Raw genomic sequence first — 17,377 nt, 5'->3', positions numbered from 1 at the left:
CCTTCCTTCCTTCCTTCCTTCCTTCCTTCCTTCCTTCCTTCCTTCCTATCTTTAGTAAGACTAATTTACCCTTTGGAATATGTTGTAGTGAATAAGCTGACTTTGAAGTCAGGAACTCTTGTGTTTAAGTCTTACTTCTGATACATGACCATGGGCAAATCACAAACCATCTTAGTACCCCAGGCAATTCTCTAAGACTAGAAGTGACTGACAGAAGAATATACAATCTTCATAGATGGAGGGAGTTTCCCCAGCTAGAATTCCCCTACACCAATAAAATCACAGGTTGAACTAATAAAATAGAATAAAATGCAGGAATTTATCTAGAGTAGATGAAGTCCATTTCAGTTGTAAACTTCTGTAATTCTTTTATGTGACAATAAAATCAAATAACTGAGAAAACACTTACAAAGTTGAGCACTACTTTGGTATCTATTATCTTGAGAAAGAAACTAAGATGTAATTAGAGGCTAAAGTCATTGCTTGGGGGTTGAGGGGAGGTAATGCCTCACTAAAAGAACATCTCAGCCACCATGCTTGGATGCCAGGAATTCATATCACTCTCACCTGGGGGATTGGTGGGGGTCCTGGAAAAACCTTAGGCTTCTCTGTAAGTTCTTTGTACATGAATAAATGTTTACATCAGTGTGGAGATGACGCAACTCCTAAAACTTCTGCTCATTACTTTCTGGCATCAAATTAATCCTATTTTTTTAGTTTTTCAAACAAAAATCTATGCCTGAGTGCCTTCTGTGCAAAATTATTGGAGGAGAATATGAAGGGGGGGAAGTAGAGATGTGAGGATAAAGAATCACAGAGAGAAAGAGTTTTGCTTGGCTGGTGTGCCCATTAATAATTCAAGTGAGATGATTTAGAACCTTGACCAATAGCAAGGGAATAGGGAGACTTTATGAGTAAGCATCCCTTTTGTGGTTTTAGTACTCTTATTAGCATCAATGGAACAGGGGATGGTTGAAATATCATCAGTCTCTGAGGCTTTTTATCTAATTACATAGTTTATAAATATATATCCACATATAATATCTTATACTATATTAATAAGACCAATAAGATATAGGAGATAATAAAAGATACATAGCTACTAAAGAATGAAGGATATTTTTCTTTCAAAATAGACATTCCTCTTAGTATCAGTGGTAGAAGGAGGAGAAAATGGATGGATGCATAGACCTATATTTCCCCCAGTTAATCTAAAATTTCTTATTATTCAATTATTTTCAGTCATGTCCAATTCTTGGTGACCCCATTTGGGGTTTTCTTGGCAAAGACGCTGGAGCAGTTTGTCATTTTCTTCTTTAGCTAATTTTACAGATGAAGAAGCTAAGGCAAACAGTGTTAAATGACTTGCCAGGATCATATAGTTAGTGTCTGAGGTCTGATTTGAACTCAGGTTTTCCTGACTCCAGGCCCAGTGCTCTATCCCACCAAGACACCTAGCTGCCCCTGAAAGGGCTAGCCAATGTTATCTTATAGTTAGTCAGTAGAAAAACCAAAAGTAAAACCAGAGTCCCCTAATTCTTGGTCCATCAGCCTGTTTATCATACCATATATACTGCCTCACTATTTTTGGGCTTATTTATGCAGAAGAAGGAAGGTTCCTTATAAGTTAACCCATCTTGAAACTGGTAAATGTATTCTGTTAATTTCAAGCTAGAGGAATTAGAGGATGATTTCTCTCCTAGCTAGCAAAGACATTGAGCCAAGGGAAAAGACTTGACCTATGGGGTTCATGAGTTTTGTGTGTCTATCTGATCCTGTATATGTTGGATACAGACAGATGGACAAACTGAATTTGATTAAAGTTGCATCTAGGGGATGTATGCACACCCCCCCCCCAAGTATTACAATAGAATTCTGATAGTAGAGTGGGGATGGGAAAAGGAAGAAAAGTGACTATATCAGGGAGAGTAAATGGATTGCTAAAGATAAGTTGGCATGAAATGATAATACCTTTTGACTCAAAAATTCCACTTCTGGCAATATATCCCAAGATGATTATTTAAAGGGAAAAAATAAACCTTTGAACAAAAATGTTCGTAGTTGCTCTATTTGGAATAATGAAAAGCTGGAAAGAAGTCAAGTGTCCAGTAGTTTGGAAATCGCTAAACTGACTGGTACGTCAAGGTAATGGTATTCTTTATTACCATAAAGGGTAATAAATAGAAGGACTATGCAGAAATATAAAAATGTCTATATGAGATTATACAAAGTAAAAATTATAGAACTGAGTAATATGTGTAGCAAAAGCATTATATAATGTATAAAAATGATTATAACTATGAGAATCCACAAAAGATTTATAATTTCACCAGCATAAGGAACTGTCAGTTGTGGACTCCTTCCCCAAATACTTATTTTAATCTGTCCATGACTTAGTAGATAAACCTAAAAGTTTCCTGAAGTATTAAGAGGCCAAGGGTCACAAAGCTAGTTAAGTGAGTTTTGTAAGAGACTAGCTTGAACCCTATGCTCTAATCATAGAAGGCACTGAATATAATCATAAAGTGTTTACAAGTTATTAAACTAATTCTAAAGATGGCTTTACTCCTGTTCCTTTATAAGATACAATACAACTCTGATTGAATCAAGAGAGGAACAAGGTCATTGGCTGAGGAAACAAATGAGTCACACCTTTGGGGGTTTGAAATAATGAAGCTTTGGATGAATTTCAGCAGTTTTAGAGTGGAAGAGATTGCAAGTCAAGAGCTGCTGATGGAGAAGATCGATGCATGGGGTGGGAGAGAGGAAGTAAAGGAAGTTCTTTCTCTCCACCCAACCCCTATCAGTAATAAATCTTTGAAGGGAAGATACTCAGACATTGCATCCAGTCAGGAACAAATACACATATTTCAGATTGATCAAGATACAGGAGGTAATCACTTGAGAGAGGAAGTAGCTTTGAGGTGTATGACTCCTTGAATCAGAGAATAGAGTCAGATTATGGAGGACAGACTTGGGAAACCTGCTGAACAACTGGCCCAGAAGAAATACTATATGCAAAATGAGTTGTGTAAAAACTCTATGAAAAATTCCTAGACCTTGCAATACCATGAGTTGTAAGTTTTCTTTGTCACATGGGTATCATACTCGTGTTCCTTACTACCATTATACTTTTTTTTCCTATGGGCACTGTGCAGATTTGTGAAAGAGTACACTACCGTTTTATGGGAGAAATATTTTGAAGCTATTGTTTTTACTTCACACTTTTAGTAAATACTTGAGTATTAGCTGATTGATAATGTGAAGCACACTAGTGGGGGCTCATGAGTTTATAGTTTTAGAAATGGCCACTCATAGGATAGACCCTACATCTGCCTTCTGGGGACCCAGCCCACAAGTGTGAGTGCAGGTTGGGGTATAACCCAAAGGGGATGTTACAATTGTTACACATTACTCTTTTTCTTTTACTCTGTGTTATGACCAAACTAAACTTCTTCCTATTCCTCTCATCTTTATGTTTTTCCCCTATGCATTGAATGCACTCCCTCCTTACCTCTGCCTCTTCTTTTAAAATCTAGTTTTAGTTCTTCCTTCTCCATGAAGCTTTTTCTGCCCAGTCCTAGCTGCAAGAGCCCAACACCACAAAATTTTCTTGTCTTTGTATATTTTGTATTTACTTATATATGAACATGTTGTCTTCTCTGGTAGAATATAAGCTCCTTTAGGGCAAGCACTGCTTTGTTTTTGTCTTTATTTTCCCAGCTCCTAGCATGGTAGCTGGCACAGAGCAGGCACTTAACAGGTGTTTGCTGATTGATTTCTTCATCCCTTGCTTCTTCAAATGAGATAATATTTACAAAGGCTTGTCACAGTGCCTAGACTTTAGTAGGTACTTAACAAATGCTTGCTCCCTTTCTTTCCTCCTTTCCTTCCTTCCTTCTTTTCTTCCTTCCTTCTTTCTTTCTTTCCTTCCTCCCTTCCTTCTCAAAAAGCTGAATAAATATATAGTTGATAAATATAATTTTGTTAAATTAATTTAAAAATAAAAGTTATGCCAAGTGGGGAAAAAAGGAAAGAAAAAACATGGGTCAGTTTGGTGTGGAACCACGCCTACCACGGATTGTCAGGTGAGTGAGAAGACTTAATTCTACTTGGAATGATTTTTCCAAGCTCCATCAAGCTTTATGTGTACTGCATCCATTCTGAAAACCTGCATTTTGTGCATGCAAATTGGGTAATTGAATGCTTACATGCCTGATTTGCATGATAGAGGCATACTGACATTTTTATGTATAACAGACACAGCAATCATTCTCAGGGGGATTGATATACTTTTAGAACATGCCTTTAAAATAGTATTACATGTTGCTCTACTTTTGGCTACACACAAAATATTATAAAGTCAGAATTAGAGAGTATGGTCAAAAACATGGCTCTTAGTGATACTTGAAAGTAGTCTGGGGGCCATTTGGGACGCTTTCATTGAGGTGTAAGAGGAATTTTTTTTTCCTATCAAATGTGGTTTTCTTTTTTTTTTTTAAATCAATGTGGTTGGTTGCATAAGATTTTCTCTTTTCTAAAGGCTTCCTGATCTGGATACCTTCAAAGGAAAAGCAAATGTAAAACATTTAACATTGTCTTGTATTTAAATTAGTCCTGATGTTCATAAAGTAAAGATAAATGTCATAATGGGTTATTCTTTCAGGAAATTAATTCAGAAATTAGTCCCTATAAATGTCAAATGTTTGCCAAGTATTTTTCTACTTATAGAACATTTCTAATATTTGCATATGAAACATTTCCATCAGTTGTGTTTCTTTTGTAGATAAGACATAAGATATAAAATATTAATGGGTTCTTCCAGGAACCTTAACTGCAAGTCATTTTTATAGGGTTGGATTATCCTAAAGAATTCATCACCTAGTAATAAGCCTACAGTAATAAGCCATGATGTCCTTCATTGGCTAATCTTTGGACAGTTGGTATGGTCTATCACCTTTGATAGGACAGATCAAAGCATACTATTTCCTCTCTCTCTCTCTCTCTCTCTCTCTCTCTCTCTCTCCATCTGTCTCTCCCTCTTTTGGTTTCTTTCTCGTGGTTTTCACTTCTTGTTCTAATTCTTCTTTACAACATGACTAATGTGGAAATATGTTTAATATGATTGTACATGTATAGCCTATATCAGATTGTATGATGTCTTGGGGAGGGGGAAATGGAAGGTGGGGAAGAAAATTTAGAACTCAAAATCTTTTAGATGTGAATGTTGAAAACTAAAAACAAATAAATAAGAATTTAAAAACTTGATAGGATCTTCCAAAAACTTGTGCTCCATTGACAAAGCCTTCAAGAATCCAGGGTTACCTGCACACTACTATGTGTCATCAGAGTATAACTTTTATGGAGGGCTCCTACATGATATAATAATATGAGATTTCCATTTGCTAACACAGTAGTGGTGGAATCCTTTTCATTGGAAGTCTGTAAGCAAAGACTAGAAATCCATTTGTCAATTGTTCCAGAGTGGGGATTTTTTTTGCAGGGAGAGGTGTGCATTTGACTCAATTGCTGAGGTCCCTTCCCACTCTGAAATTCTGTAATTTACACATTAAATTATACATTAAAACTCCATGCCTTTACATTTGCTGTTTTTGAGTCATGGCCAACTCTTCATGACTCATTTTTGGGGTTTTCTTGGCAAAGATACTGGAGTGGTTTGCCATTTTACACGAGTAACTGAGGCAAACATAGTTAAGTGACTTGCCCAGGGTCACACAGCTAGTAAGCATCTGAGGTGGGATTTGAACTCAGGAGATGAGCCTTTCTGACTCAAAGCTCAGTGCTCTATTCACTGTACCACCAAGCTGCCAGGACTTTTACTTAATACTTTGTAATTATATTCTGGTCGTTCTATGAGTATATTATGTGAGTTCAGGGTGGAACCTGTCCCTTCTGCTTGGACAAAAATATAAATCATTCCAGAATCATACTTGTGCCACAGCTATGACAGGAAAATTATAATGATAGAAATTAAAAGGGATCTTGGAGGCCATATAGATCAACCCAGTTCAGAAAAGAATCCCCATGCCAATATCCCTGACAAGTGGTCATCTGTTTTCTGATGAAAAATCTCTAAGGACAGAAGCCTCCCAGTAAGATCCCTTGAACCAGGGTCACAAAGCTAATTCCTAGTACATTTCCTACACTCCCAGCTTTGATTCCCTTTTCTGGTTTGGAGGGATACTTTCTATTTCTATCTAGACAGATAAAATTAAGTATTAAGAAATAATTTTTTTTGAAAACAAGTGTTTTTTATTGCTTTAATATAAATACATGGTTCAGTGCCAGAAAGTGGCTATCTTAAAATTTCAGCTTTATGACAGCAAGCATGATTTCCAGAGAGAGACAAAGCGTGTATAAATCACTTTCATTCCTTACACCCTTCCCTACTTCCTACTGTGTCACTTGCCAAATCCTCTCTATTTTAATTGCGTGAATAAGGCATTTATTAAGCGTTCACCATGTACCAAGCACTGTAAAAGTAGAATGGTCTCTGGCTTCAAGAAGCTTATATTCTGATAGTGGGAGACTGTATACACCCATATGCGTATATGTGCACATATAAACAATCTCTGTATAATACACATACACATATGTATATATTGATATACATATGTTTGTGTGTATATATGTATTAGCGTTTACATGTGTATGTGTGAAGGGTATGTATGTAGGGGTGTGTGTGTGTGTGTGTGTGTGTGTGTGTGTGTGTGTGTGTGTGTGGTAGCCAAGGGTGGATGCTGTCTTAGGAAGTCTCAGGACAATGAGAGGAGCCACAGACCGGCCATTAAAACAATTTATTGACATTCTCTTTCTGTACCAAAGACAGTCTTGATTTGATAATAATTCTGGGCAATGGTGGTACACATGGCAGCAGAGTAGATGGTGGCTAGAGTGAACATGAGGCGCATGGTTCCAGGGAGTTCAGTGCTGGTCTGATATAGGGGGTGGATCAATGAACAGAATGGAGAATAGCTAGGACTAAGATGAAGACATAAACTGTCAAATTGACCATATCTTAGGACCTACAGTTGGAAGGGATGTCAGAGACCATTTTTGCCCAGGCTGTCCCTCCCCCTCATTTTACAGGTGAAAAACCTGTGCAGTTCATTGACTTGCTTGAGTGACACAGATTGTAAATATCAGAGGAAAGATCTGAACCGAGACCCAAAGACTCTAGACCTGGTGCTTTTTCTATGGTAGCGGGCAGCGGGTGTCAGAATAGAGAGTCCTAAACTCTTAGAGCTTGCCATCTGAGAAAAGAAGCAGCCAGGTGCTTACGATTGATACCTTTGGGGTTGGCATTAGGAAGAATTCAGTTCAAATCTTGCCTTGGATACTTAATAGCAATGTGACCCTGAGCAAGTCACTTAACCTATTTGCCTCAGTTTCTTTGTCTGTAAAAGGGGATGATAATAATAGCACCTACCTTCCAGAGTTGTTGTGGGGATCAAAAGAGATATAATTATAAAGCGGTTAGCACAATGCCTGGCACATTGTAGGTGCTATATGAATGCTGTCTATTATTATTATTAGAGAGAAACAATTAGAGAAAATTGGTTCCAAATTAAAAATATGGACTAATCTTGTGATTTCACTGGCATAAGGAATTTCTAGCTAAGGAAACACCCTCTACTAAGATAGGTTGGCACCTTTTCTGAATTAAGCTGTCTAGAACACTGAGAATTGAATGACATGTCTAGGGTCACAAAGTCAGTATGCATCAGACATGGGATTTAGAATCTAGATTTTTCTGGTTCTGAAGTCACCTCTCCTGACTTTGTCAAGCTGCCTTTAAGATGAGGAAGTTAAAAGATAAGGAAACTAAAGCTTTGAGGGACTAAGTGTCTTAGCTAACGTCACACAGCTGCAAATTATTTTGACTCTAAGGCCTGTTGACTTTATGTTACAGTATAATGCCTGTCATGGGACAGTTTTATTTAGGCTTCTAAAGTATTTGACCTGTACTATGATGAGGAACCTATCTGGAGCCTGCATGTCAAAATATAGCACATAGAAACAAAAGTGTAGTTTTTCTCACCAAAATTACCAGACCCAGAATAGGGTTGCGTTTTTTTTTTTTGTACATTTAATGAGTATTCTCTGGTCTCATTTTCCTAAAGCAAGGCCTACTACATCTTCCCCTCAAGGTTCGAGGGGAATCCTGATGAGTTTGAGGGTTCTTCTTTATCAACCTAGACTCAAAGCCCTACTAATTGTTCCCTCCCCTCAATGTTAGCCCCATAACCTTTGTACATCAATGAAGTTTTACAAAGGGATATTTACTTCCAAGAACAAAAACACAAACTTTCCCCTCCAAAACCTTGGAGGCACACTCTCCTCTATCTCATCTTGGTCTCTGGGGAGAATAGGCTCACACTCAACCCAATTCCTACATAACACTGGTCCCATTGCCAAAGGTGACATCGGTGTCAGATAAATCCCAATCTCAGTTCCAAATGGGCTGAGTCCCAATGATAATTCCCAAAGGTTACTCATTGTTCCTTGGGGCTGAACTGCCTACAAAACCCAGAAGCTCTAATGCTAGAGATTTGTTCTGACCTTTTGAGACTCACAAGGTCTGAATCTTCAATACAATCTCTCTAACAAGGAAAAGAAGAAACAGAGAGAGCAAGGTTCATTTCACATGGCCCCACACCCTCCTAGGAAGGGAGAAGGCCCTTGGCTCTTTGTCTTGAATTACAGAAAGTGTCAGACTAAGAGAAGGCAGTTAAAAAGAATGGTTGAGGCTGCCTAAGGCCCTTAAAAAGCCACTCCCAGATCTGGCTATGTAGTGAATCAAAGAGGCTGCCATTTACCATGTGGCAAACAGACTGTAATCAGTTACAGAATGCCTTCATGTGCTCCGGTCTTTCCGATGTGTCTCTATTATATGTCATCTTGGCCCTCCCAGAAGCAGGATCTCCAGTCTCTCCCATTAAGCAGACACCATCAGAGGCATTCTGTGTACATGCTGGTCCCTGTTACTAGGTGTATTTTAGGTCTCAATTACTTTCCTAAATATAGGTGCCAAGCTGTTCATCTACATGAATTGAACTCATTTGGAGAGCATTGTCTCACTGTGGAGGCAATGTAAAGTTCACTTTAGGACATGAATTAATGGATTTATTTTGATCCCAATAATTTTTTTTTGATATCTCTTTCTCCTTATTACAAGTTCTCTTTGATATGAATGGAAGCTTCATTCATAGAGAAAGGGACAAAGTAGAGGGCTTGAATTTCCATTTTGGTAATTTGTCTTCCCTTTGAATTCACTTCAAAGCAGGATTATCCTATTTTTCAAATTCTCACTCACTGAATGAGACAACTTCATTAAAAACAACAACAATAACAACAACAATGCATGTGTTTTTGAAAAATTTTCAATTTTGTAGCTATAATTAAGTCCTGGTATATGTCTAGTGGCAAAGTATAAAGGTGTAGGTGGAATAAATTAACTATAAAATAAAAGAATTAATAAAATTAAGATTTCTAGAGCCCTATAAAGTTTGCATAACACATCATATCATTCATATCATTTGATCTTCATAAAAATCCGATGCAGTAAGTGCAAGAGTTAGTCCTATTTTACAGATAGGGAAATTGAGTATAAGAGCAGTTAAATGATTTTTTCAGAGTCATACAGCTACTAAAATTCCTGATGTTTCTATACTGTGTGTTTTGATGGATCCCAGATTGATTTCTTAACAATAATAATAATCATAATAATAACTAGCATTTACAGAGCACCTACTATATGCTAGGCTCCTGGAGGGCAGAGACTGACATTTCTGTCATTCTGTCATTTTATTTTTGTGTCCGTAGTGCCTAGCATAATGCTTGGAACATAGTATGTACTTAATAAATGCTTATAATGCAGATAGGTTGTACAGTGGATAGAGCACTAGCCCTAGAGTCAGGAAGACCTGAGTTCAAATGTAGCCTCAGACACTTATTAGCTGTGTGATCCTGGGCAAGTCACTTAACCCTGTTTGCCTCAGTTTCTTCATGTGTAAAGTGAGCTGGAGAAAGAAATGGCAAACCATGTTAGTATCTTTGCAAAGAAAATCCCAAATGGGGTCATGGGGCATTGGACATGGTTGAAATGACTCAAAAACAGTAACAAAAATAACTGCTTGAGGATTGATTAATTTTCCGCTAAGCACATCCCTGAATAGATCGCAGCTGTTACGTATTAGCTCTATGTTTTCACTTTACTTTGTGGCTTTGGACCTATTGAACACTGTGTGTGTGTGTGTGTGCATGTGTGTGCGCACGTGTGTATGTGTGCGTGTGTGCGTGCGTGTGTGTGCGTGTGTGTGTGCGTGCACCTGAATGTATACCTGACATAGGAGCTAGAGGGCTGGCTAGCCTTGGAGTCAGGAAGACAAAGGTTTATATATTACTTCTAACACATGATAATGATATTGAACACTCTTATAGCCTTGTAAGGTTTGTAGAACACTGACCTCGCAAAAACCCCATGATGTAGGAGCTATTAATATGCCTATTTTATAGCAGTGGAAACTGCCTCAGAATGATTAAGAAACCTGCCCAGGGTTACACAACTAGGAAGGGCTGGAAGTAGGATTTGAACCCAGGTCTTTCTGCTTCCACATGCAATTATTTATCTATCATTCTAGCTTTTTGCCCACAGGCTAGTTACTTAACCTCTCAGTGTCCCAGGAAGTTCTCTAAGAGTCCAAGTTTAAGATGATTTGCTGATTGGTAGAAAAAGAAGAAATTTCCATATCAGGAATTATTTGCACTGAAGAAATCATCAGTCTGGTTCTATCTTTATCTATCTATCTATCTATCTATCTAGCTAGCTAGCTAGCTAGCTAGCTAGCTAGCTGTCTGTCTGTCTGTCTATCTATCCTTCCACCCTCTATCTACCTATCTAATCTATCTATCCATCCACCCTCTGTCTATTTATCGATTCATCTATCCATCCACCTGTCTATCCATTTATCTATGTCTATCTCTCTCCCTCTCCCTTTTTCTCTCTCTCCATCTCTCTCTATTTCTCTCTCTCATTTATCTACCTACCATCAATTTATCATCTATCTATATTTACCTTTCTATCTTCCAACCTCTATACACACACATATACACACATACACACACATATGTGTAAACTTATCTATAGTCACACACATATATATTCCATGTCTATAAGCATAGCTATACGCAGCTAGCATGTCAATATGCAATGTTAAGTAGGTATTAGAGAAGGCAATGGGATTCACCCAGATAATCTAATCCATTTGAATATTCCCCAGCTCATCGTGGTGCTCTTTTAATCCAAGCTTTTTCTTAAATACTGTATTTGCAATTTAAGCACTGCCACATGCTGCCACGGCTGTTACAAAGATACATTAGATTGATAGAACGATGCTGCATTCTTTATGACTGAAGAAAATAATGACTTCCTTTTCTCTCCCTAATCATGTTTTTATGGTTTGTTTTCCAAAATACTGCATACTTGACCTTAAAAGGGGAAAAAGACTGCACATTTCATTTAACTAGCAATAAAAAGTTAGGTTCTCATTTTGCTTTTAAACCTATAGGGAATACATTTTACTATAAGTTATTTCCATTATGATCCCCCAGGTCTCAGATCATTCTGGCTGACTCTGGCGGCCTCAATATGGCACGTCTCAATAACTGAAAATAGATGTAGAGTACTTTGGCCTCTTTTACTCTCTGTATCTTCAAGTTGAAAATCACTTTATAACCTTCCAAGAGGTTTCAAGAAACAACTATTTCTAGTGAAAGGGGGAGGAAAAAAGATCACTTCCCTCCTCTCCTCCTGTCCTCTGAAGTTACCTGTTAATGGTTCTTCCATTATAAGCCCTAGAACAATCTGATTTAATCACACTGTCTGCTGCATCTTGCTTAAAAGGTAGGAACCTTCTAATGCACTTCTTATAAAGAGTCATTTAAAGCATAAATTGAAGAAGGTTGGCTTGTTTCCAATGCCCCAATTCTCTACAATGCACAGAAATGGCCCTGACATATTCATATGAATGGAAAGCAAGGAATTAGGCTCCCCCCAAAAAATCAATAATAGAGAGGAAACACTTTTAAAAGCTATAGAAGACAAAGAATCTTCTCCCTTGAAAATGCAAAGGCAGAAAGGTTGACCCTTCCCTAGCTCCCCAGATGAATTTGTTGGGCTGTGTCAGGTGAGACAAGCCAAGCTTTTCAGAATTGGATTATAAAAACGGCCTTCTTTTAGAATTAAGGTCTACTAAGTTATTTTTCCACCTAAATTTTGTAAAGCACTTAGTTACTTGTCAGTTCAGCTTAGTGATTTGCTTTTCTAATGTTGCTAAGAGTTAAACCTGATTTTACTATTATTTCATTAGTACATATTAGCTTTTCCATCATTGTTAAAAGCCATTTTACTGTAATTTCATTAGAAAATGTTAGCTTGCTCATCATTGTAAAATCAATATATTTCCTAGGCAACATTTTCATACTGATGTGTATATACACACACCCCTGCCCAATTAGATAGTTAAGGGGAGATAGGTAGATTATCGATTTAGAGGTGGGAGGGACCTTAGAGGTTGTCTAATCCAACCTCTTTTTTTTTTTTACAGATGAATAGTCTGAGGCCCAGAGATGTTAAGTGATTTGCCCACGGTCATACTAAGGAGCAGAGCTGAGATTCGGGGCCAGGTCCTATGAGTACCTCTTCCACTGTTCCATGAAGCCTCATCTATTACTTGAATTCATAAAAAATATGCACATATTTAATGTAATTTTTGGAAATTCTTTTGCCTTCTTTAACATGTTAGATGATGTATTTTGAGTGTCCTCATGCTATTTTTTTTATTTCACTGAGCAATAATAAAATAACATTTTGGAAAAAATTATTCTTTCCCATCATTACACTATTGTTAGAAAAAAATCTCCTATGAATTATTGCCTTCATTGAGTTTTGTTGTTTTCTTCAAAAGAGTGGCTTAATAAAAGAGGTTTTACTTCTAACCCTTCAGCATCCTTTCAAAATTAATTATTGTTTTTATGTACGTATGTGGTAGTCAGAGTCATGCTCAAAATGTTTGGCAATCTTGAAAAAGATGAGACACTTTCATTGTTGTGTAAGATAGTATTCAGTTCAATTCAACAAATTTTTATTAAATATGAACCGTGTGCCAGCAGGTGCTTGGGACACAAAAATGGGAACCAAACAGTCCCTTCCCTCAGGGAGCTTCTACTGGGAGGACACAGCCCATGGACAGGTAGGGGTAGTGAAAGGATCTGTGAATTGACTGGTAGAAAGAACTCCTGGGTGAGGAAGCTCTCTCCACCAATGCAAGTCTCTGCAACTTGGAGAACTGTGGAGAAGTGAAGTGACTTGTCCAGGGTCACATAGTTAGTATGTGACAGAGTGGGGGTTTATAAAGCATGTTACATATAGTAGCTCATTTGATCGCTTGCATCATTCTAGTGAGAGTATAAGAAAATAGGAAGCTACATGTCATTGTCCTAAAATATTCTGCAACCTGCCTTCGCAGGGCTTTACTGGATGTAAGGGCTTGACTTACGGTCAGAGGGTATCGAGGTGAGGAGGACTTCTCATTCAGCACCTTCATTTTACAATGAAGGAAGTTGAAAGTGAAGTGACTTGTTCAGGGTCATGCAGCTTGTTAAACGTGAGATCACCAATCATTAGACTCAAAAACGTATTTCAGTGAGACAACTAATAGTTTTCCCTATGTCTAGGATTTTATTAGAAGACAGATTTTTCTTACCTGGGTTTACTGTATTTGGAAACAGGTCTACCTATCTTTTTGCTTTGGGCTTTGTCCAGTTTCATCCTTTCCTGTAACCACCTGATCTCTGCAAGGGTACTATAGGTTGCCATATTAGTCTGAGAAAGCAAACTAAGCAAGAGATTGACTGCATATTATAGAAGGGAGAATCAATTAGGGCCTACAGGAAATTCAGCACCAAAATAATTACATCCATAGGACAAGCCTCAGTAGAACAGATTTCTTAGTGGTTCCTTGAGAGTCCTGTTGCAAGAAAACAATCTAAAAATAAACCAAAGCTGATGGTTCCTGGGCTTAAATATAATTCCTTATGCTTAATACCTATGCAAATATGGACTAGTTGCTTAACCTCCCTTGGCTTCAGTTTCCTCATTTGTAAAATGAGAGCGGTGTACTAGATGGCCTTCAAAGTCCCTTCCACCTAAAGGAAGCACTCAGAGTTTATTGTGATGTCTCCATCATTTGTTAAGTGTTAACAAGCAGCAATGGCCCTGCCTTTTCATTCAAGGTAGAGCTTGAGAAGGAAAAGTTGGGAAAGGGTGAAAGAATATGTTCTTCAATTTCCTTTGTAGTAGGAATCTTTCAGTACTGGATAATTCAATCGTAGCATATGTTCATCAAAATATATGTTCCATTAGCTAGGAATTAAAATGATATTGTTCATCATAGTGTGTGCATGTGTGTGCGTGTGCACGCACACGCGCGTGCGTCTATGTATGTATGTGCATCAAAATAGTTTTGAACCAGGATGTGATAAATCATTGTTCCTGGAAGTGCACATCTGCATCGGGTAGCCTATGACATCCATCGATGACGGTGAATAAACCATGGCAGATGGTGCCTCAGTTGCAGTGATCCTGATATATTACAACCTAACTATTAATATGAATCATGACATAAGACCATAAGATCATGGTTCTAGATGTGCAAGGGACTTTAGAGGACTTTCTCATTTTACAGATGAGGAAACTGAGACCCAAGGAGGTTAAGTGACTTGTCCAGGTTCGCACAAGTATTAAGCATAAAAAAAGTTAGATTTGAGCTGAGAAGCCACAAGTTCTATTTTTTAGATTCTTTGCTTGCACAAGTGATTTAATTGGTTTAGGGAGCTCTCCAGTGAGGAATCTCCCTCTACCAATGCATATGGGCGACTGTTCTATAGATCATTGCTAGAGCACCGAGAGGCCAAGTGATTTACCCAGGATTGCCTAGTCAGTTGCAAAATACTAGCAATTAATATTTATGAAGTGGTATGAAGTTTGTAAAGTTCTTTATATCCGTTTTCTTATTTGAGTCTTCTAATAACCCTGTGTGGTAAATATTTTTTCCATTTTACAGATGTCAAAGTTGAGGATAATAGGTGTGAAGTGATTTACCGGGATCACAAAACCAGTATGGAGCAGAAGTGAGATGTGAACCCAGATCTTTTCAACTGTAACACCAGCTCTCTATCCATCAAACTGCACTGCCTTTTATCCTATGAGCTCTCTTGAGAGACACATGACAGATGGAGTGTATTAGATCTGGAGTCAGTAAGATCTGGAGTGGACTCCTATCTCAAGACCCTGACAAGAGACTTTGTCTTTTAATTCTCACTTTTTCCATCTGCAAAATGGGACTAAGAATACCAAAAAGGGTTGTCTGGTAGATCAATTTAGATAATCTATGTAAAGCACTTTGCAGACTAACAGTCCATAAATGTTAGCTGCTAGCATTTTTTCTCATTTTTTTAAAAAAAAATTCCAAACTGACAGACATTTTCATATAAAGAGTGGAATAGAAAAAGAGGATGACACAGGAAACTGCAGATTTCTATTATGTACAGCTTGTTTTTCTTTTAAACTATATGATAAGTTCAGCTCATAGATTACTTGCTAGTATTGAGTTAACAGTGAAAAGAGCATCCATTGGGCTCTGGGAGAACAGAATTTTGTATTGTTGGCAGAGAGAGCTAAGAAGACTTCACTAAAACATTTGTTAGAGCAAATGAAAATTACCTTCCTGACTTCTTACTTTTATCTTTTGGGGCCTAGCTTCAGCTAGCATGTCCTCCAGGATGCAACCCCCCCTATTCCCAGTTTGCCACCTTTGTGTGGTATAATAGGAGGGGCAGGGCTCTCAAGGATGTATTGCTACTTTTAAAACAACTGCTTTGGGTTGACAGGAATTAATTAGGATTGTAAATTATTACATAAGTCCTCAATTCTTTTGCAGGAGCTTTAGTTAAAATGCTGACACTGGCTAATTACCAGGCTCTATTCTGCCTTGGCAGTGTGGATAGTCCATAAAGGATTTGATGCTTGCTTTCCTGAAACAAACAAAAACAGCTCGGGAACTGTCAGGGAGTAACAGCCGCTCTTGAAGGCTAATCATTACCAGCCTTTGTCGGGGCTTGTGTAATTGTTGCATGAATTCTGCCTCAATCAGGGAAAAATATGCTTAAGTGCCAGTAAAAGTTTTTATGTTTCTATGAAATTTTGCAATTTATGGCTTTATCCATCAGCTCGGGTTACTAAGCAACAGTGGATGTGTCGTTGACTCAAATTATTCCTCACTCCTGGGTGCTGCTTGTAGTCTAGTATGATAAAAAAAAAATAAAATCCCTAATCCTACCGCATAGGGTTAATTTCTGATGATGATGGTGAAATGGAGGCTGCAAAGCCGAGAGAGACAGCAGCATTGTACTGTGAAAGCTGGAAGGGGGGAAAATAAGGACATTTAAAGCCCAATTGTATTCACCTTAGGAAAAAAAATGCTTGGAAATTGATTTAATGATCATGTCGTGCCCTGATTGGCCATTAAACAGGCCAGGTTTTTGGCACTTAAGCAATCATATTTTGTGATGCTGGTTTTAATTAAGAAGTACACTGCAGGATATTCAATGACCGTATAAGTGCAGTATTGCCGGGTGCGTGCTGCGAGTCCATATGCATTTGAGGGGAGATAAAACCCTGGAACTGATATAAAGCCACTTTCTCACCATCTCTAAAGACCCAGCCTTCTTGCGACTGTGCATTGCCGCACAGACTGAGTCTTCCAGGCTGAACATCGTCAGAATGTTCTCATTTAGCAGGCAAGAAATTACAAGTGGTTCCTTAAAGCAATGCCATTTAAGATGGCAAGAGTGGAGGTTGAGGCACTTCAGAGATACTTGATGACTCAGAACGATATTACAGACACCCTAGAAGCCATGTCGGGGAAGCAGCTGTGGGAGCGGGGCCTGTGGTATTGGAATTGTTTTTCAGGTTTGAAAATTCTGAATGCTTAGTGTTGTAAGAGAGAAAATCTCCGCCGTTTTTTTTTTTACGCAGCCTGTTTGACGGGTTATAAACAACTGAGCACGTCCAAGGTTGGGGAGTGGAGTATAATCCTATTCAAAAAAGTTTCATTTTAGCAGTTAAGTTCGGGCAAGTTTTAACTGCTAAGTTACATGAATGTCATCTTTAAATGGTCATTGATGGAATTCTTCAATTAAATTCAACACACTTTTTTTTTTTAAGGCAATTGGGGTTAAGTGACTTGCCCAGGGTCACACAGCTAGTAAGTGTCAAGTGTTTGGTCTGAGGCCG

General features: G+C 38.1%; 1 protein-coding gene across 1 annotated transcript in view; it reads right to left on the bottom strand.

Moving 5' to 3' along the window:
* Window positions 1-16,857, bottom strand: part of LOC114053169 (fructose-bisphosphate aldolase A-like) — a 39,733-nt gene extending 22,876 nt beyond the window's left edge. Inside the window, exons 1-3 of the mRNA XM_027876066.1 lie at window positions 16,789-16,857; window positions 16,422-16,501; window positions 16,058-16,116 (exon numbers count right to left, since the gene is read on the bottom strand). Coding sequence (XP_027731867.1) covers window positions 16,058-16,116; window positions 16,422-16,501; window positions 16,789-16,857 — 208 coding nt within the window. The remainder of the gene's footprint in view (window positions 1-16,057; window positions 16,117-16,421; window positions 16,502-16,788) is intronic.
* Between the last annotated feature and the right edge of the window lie 520 nt (window positions 16,858-17,377).

The sequence above is a fragment of the Vombatus ursinus genome, unplaced genomic scaffold (assembly GCF_900497805.2).
Source record: "Vombatus ursinus unplaced genomic scaffold, bare-nosed wombat genome assembly UNPS02014810.1, whole genome shotgun sequence".
Lineage (NCBI taxonomy): Eukaryota > Metazoa > Chordata > Mammalia > Diprotodontia > Vombatidae > Vombatus > Vombatus ursinus.
This window is presented reverse-complemented; position numbering and strand designations above follow the sequence as displayed.